Source organism: Sardina pilchardus, chromosome 9, assembly GCF_963854185.1.
Source record: "Sardina pilchardus chromosome 9, fSarPil1.1, whole genome shotgun sequence".
Classification (NCBI taxonomy): Eukaryota; Metazoa; Chordata; class Actinopteri; order Clupeiformes; family Clupeidae; genus Sardina; species Sardina pilchardus.
In genome coordinates, this window is record NC_085002.1 from 7296881 (window position 1) to 7301802 (window position 4922).

The 4922-nt window shown below is 42.4% G+C and overlaps 1 protein-coding gene across 1 annotated transcript; it reads left to right on the forward strand.

Moving 5' to 3' along the window:
• Nucleotides 1-282: 282 nt before the first annotated feature.
• smug1 (single-strand-selective monofunctional uracil-DNA glycosylase 1) lies at nucleotides 283-4524 on the forward strand. The gene is made up of 3 exons (XM_062545544.1): nucleotides 283-343; nucleotides 563-851; nucleotides 1175-4524. Exons 1-3 carry the CDS (start codon nucleotides 318-320, stop codon nucleotides 1700-1702), a joined length of 843 nt encoding a protein of 280 aa, XP_062401528.1. The 5' UTR covers nucleotides 283-317; the 3' UTR covers nucleotides 1703-4524.
• Nucleotides 4525-4922: the final 398 nt, after the last annotated feature.

Genomic DNA, 4922 nt, shown 5'->3' on the forward strand with positions numbered 1-4922 from the left:
CTACCCCCACTGCTCGTCAAGAAACAATTGGCTGACGTTGTCCACTCCTGCGACCCTTCTTCACCTGGTGAGGTTCGGCATCTGCAGAGAAGTGCCGTCAATACCAGTACGCGGCTCTCAGACTCGATGCGACAGAAGCTCCTACTAAATACTACCGATAGGTGGTGCTGTATATTCAAAACTTACAAATGCTGGTGACGCTCATTCAAGTTCACAGAAACCCTCGAAAGGAATCCTGGTAGTTGTGGTTCCTCCTGCACATTACCGGTCCCAGAATGCAACGGAAGGTCTTTGTTGCCGGAAAACTTTCATGAAGAATGCTCAACGAGAATGATCCTCACAGGTAGGCTATTCATTCCATGCACAATTTAACTTAAAACCTCCAATGAATAATGTTAGATGTAGGCCTTCTATGTTTTAAAAAAGAAACGTTTAAACGCACGTGAAAGCAGTTGCCTTCTGTCCCATTAGTTTACCCCTCTCGGACAAAGCTGATATAGCCTACATGTAGAATAGGCTAGCCAACTCTTTCTTTATCTAAATGTTGGTTGATCCCCTGCAGATTTGACGGTGGAGATGCAGAGACACAAGACACGGTGGAGTCAGAGAAACAAGTCATCACGTTGGATGGAGTCCCAAATGAACCGGCCGAACGATTTTTGCTAGCAGAATTGGATTTGAATGCCCGTCTTCGTACACTGACTTTTGGAGAGCCAGTGCGTTACCTGTACAACCCTCTAGAGTATGCCTGGGATACACACCAATGTTACGTGAAGACGTACTGTCAACCAGGGCAAAGTGTGCTGTTTCTGGGTATGAACCCAGGGCCGTTCGGCATGGCTCAAACAGGGGTAAGAAAAGGTCCATTCTGGCATGCTATGAAAAAGTTCATATTGTTTAACTAGGCTATCTGATTGTAAATGTGTAGGCCTACTATCTAATGCCTTTCTTAAAAAATAAAATGAATTGAAAGATACAAAATTCAACTCGGTGAGGTAGCCTAGTGGGAAACATGTTAATGAGCTATCATAATCATGTTCATGTGACACAGCATCACTTGAGTAGGCTAAGCAAGGCCCTATGGTTGCTACTGTCATCCAACATTGTACAAATCAAGGGCTCTTTTGATCATCAACTTTTGATCATCAACTTGTTCAATTTTTCCACTGCTCAGGTACCTTTTGGTGAGGTGAATAATGTCCGTGATTGGCTGAAAATCACTGGGGAGGTGGGACATCCACCTGATGAACATCCCAAGCGCCCAATCTTGGGACTGGCCTGCAAGCAGAGCGAGGTGAGCGGCGCCCGTTTCTGGGGCTTCTTCCGCAAGCAGTGCGGAGAGCCGCAGACCTTCTTCCGCCACTGTTTCGTTCACAACCTGTGCCCGCTGATTTTCATGAACGCCACAGGGAAGAACCTGACCCCTCCTGAGCTGCCCGCCGCAGAGAGAGATGCCCTCCTGCGCCATTGTGATGCCACCCTCTGCCAGGTGGTGACAGCGCTGGGCATCTCCATGGTGATTGGAGTAGGGAAGGTTGCCGAGCAGCGAGCACGCAGGGCTTTCTCTGAGGCAGGGGTCCAGGTGAGGGTGGAGGGGATTCTGCACCCCTCCCCCAGGAGTGCACAGGCCAATAAGGGCTGGGAGGCTGTGGCCAAAGCCAAGCTGGAGGAACTGGGTGTGCTCAAGTTGTTGACTATGTGACTTCTAATTCACAATCAACACATATGAGACTGTCTACATGCTACAGGGACATGTTTACAAGTGAGAATCTTGTATGGTTCAATTACTTTTGAATGTTTTGAATGCTGTCTAAAGGTGCAGTCAGCTATTGTATGCAATTTCAAGGCCATAACGTTTTTTTTGTCACATTCAGTGAACAACTCCTTATGATCTGCTGGATCCCCATCCCTTGAGTACACTGTAAAAAACTGCTCTCTATAGGTAGCCCAGGCTCCGAAAACTAAGGGCAGCCTGTTTCCCTAAAACAAAATACTTTGTTGAGTTTCTCTGGGAATACTGAATGGAAGGGTGGGTTACGTCTGTGGTGTGTTTAGTTTGGTCCTTGGTTAAAATATAATGTACACTATATTGCCAACAGTATTTGCTCACCTGCCTTGACTCACATATGAACTTCAGTCACATCCCATTCTTAATCCATAGGGTTTAAGATCACGTCGGTCCACCCTTTGCAGCTATAACCGCTTCAACTCTTCTGGGAAGGCTTTCCACTAAGTTTTGACTATTCTTTCAGAAGCACATTTGTGAGGTCAGGTCACACACTGATGTTGGACGAGGCGACTGGCTCTCAGTCTCCGCTCTAAGTAATTCCAAAGGTGTTCTGTTGGGTTGAGGTCAGGACTCTGTGCAGGTCAGTCAAGTTCTTTTACAACAAACTCTGATCAATGTCTTTATGGACCTTGCTTTGTGTACTGGTGCACAATCATGTTGGAACAGGAAGGGGTCATATTAAAACCTATGGATAAAGAATGGGATGTGACTGAAGTTCATATGTGACCCTTCAAAGCGAAATCAGTCACTTTGCACAAACGTTATTTTGAGAAAATCCACAATAAACAAACTTCCGGGTAAAAATGTTGAATTTCACGTTTTCGCATAATTTGACAGTATACAGTCTACAGTTTCATATCGTGATCTCATTTCACGGAAAAACATATGTTTTGACTGTTAAACCCGGCGAAGATTCAACACATTTGCAGTCATTCCCGTTGTCAACGCCACTTAAAAAGGTGATTTCTCCTCTTTTGGCATATCGTGACAGGAGAACCATGTCAACTTTGAATGCGGTTATCTTAGCGATAGTTTGTGTAATACCCTCGATATACAGTACATATCGTTGGAAAGCTTAGTTTACGGCCGTTCATGTGAGCACAATAACTTAATTTTGTAAATTTTACCGAAGCGACCGGTTTCGCTTTGCAGGGTCACATGTGAGTCAAAGCAGGTGAGCAAATACTTTTGGCAATATAGTGTATGTTGTTTTAGACAAAAGCATCTGATGAGAAATTGAAATAATTATGTACATGAACATAAATGTGATGTCATACGCAATAATAGACTGCACCTTCTTTTAATGTTCAATTGTTTGTCTACTTATCCTTTATAATACTTATGTGTGCGACTGTGCGCAAAACTGTTTTTTATTTTTACCATGTACTTTTTTATTTTACCCAAAACCTTTCTATCACGATGACAATGCAATAATTGCCATCCTTTTTTTTTTCTTGTGTTGATTACTAGTTGTTTCAGTAATGCACCTGAAAGTCTGCACTGCCCTCCCAGCTTTCGACTGGCTTTACCTGTTCGCACCCACAGACTCAGGCATGTCTCAGGCCTGACAGGCAGTGATACAGTGACACGCGGCTCCAGACAGGCTCCATGCCTGACACCGTAATGAATCAGACACAATAGGGAGAGGGTCTGCTCAATGCTTCCCCCCGAAAATGGGTGCTCACTCATGGAATAATGACAATGTTTCCATTGACCTGGATAGGTTTGGCCCGTCGTCATTGTGCACTGATGAAATAAAACCTTTTTGGGGCAGCAGGAGTATGGATATTTTGTCATGTGTGATATAAGGGAAGGCTGACCGGGGTCTATAGGGCTTGGTTGTTCATCAATACCCATAAGTACTGTATAGAAATGGACCATAAGCATATTGCAAAGTTCCCTCGCTTTTACATTAATTTCTGAAAAACAATCAAGACTGTATTAGAGAGACAAGAAGTGGGGATGTTGATTGATAGTTATAATAAGATATCACTTGATTTGAAGCTATGGCTCTCATTTGTTTGGGTTATGTTGCAGATTTTCTCAGTGACTTTGGTGCGCTTCTCAAATCGGGGGTAATCCACTGAGGACCATCCTGGTCAAAGTGGGGACATAATTATTATACAGAACAAAAAGTGCCCAACCTGATTGTATTGGAAAGTCTAGTGCATTTAAAGTTTGAATAGCTCTTGGTTGAGTCTGGTGCCTGGAGTAAGTTCCATGTGCTTTCATGATTGCTTTTTACTGGAATAAACATGGAAGCTGCATCAACAGCGAAGAAACATAATTTTTCGTATGAACACCCTTATGTTTTCTCAAACTGCAAAAGCCTGTAGCATGCTGAAAATGCTTTGTTTATGTCTCAAAAGTAAATATGTGTTGCAATCAAAATGTCAGTGTCATCAGAATGACAAGGTCCTGTGTCATTGTTATAAGACAGTCAAAATGCTGTACAAGAATGAAATTGTGCTTATGAAAATGCACAACAATGCAGTTGTTTTCCTGTTTGGATGACATAAATCAATCAGCCTACAACATTAACAAGGTACACAGAGTACTGTATTGGGGAAATTATGAAAGATACCACTACAGTAGACTACTGTTTATACTGCAGTTATGCTGCTTTTATGATGTGCACAAGTGACTAGATACAAAGGTTGAATTGGTAGTTTTGAGGATTTCAACTCTGATCTGAGAAATGCATCAAAGTGACAAAAACAGGACGAACAATATTCAAAATGCTTCACCATGTTGTTGTCCATACCATTGTCTTGTCTTGACAATGTTTCGCTTTGGTGCATTTATTAGATCAGAATTGAAGCTACAAAATTACCAATTCAACCAGTTCAACTGGTGGAAAATGCACAAGACAGCAGATTTTCTGTTTAGCATGTAAAGTTACACAATATTGTATATGAAAGACTCAGACAGGAGTCATATTCACTGTATTCCTTTACAGCACTGTTTGTACTGCAGTTTGTTGCCAGACCATGTAATTCAGTCACACAGAGAAAAAGACCAGACTTTTACAGTGAAGCAGTCCTTTCCAACAGAGTGTAACCTAATAGAAATGGTAAAATTATACTGGAGAGATTAAATATGACAATTGGTTCGACACTTTTGCATGTAATGA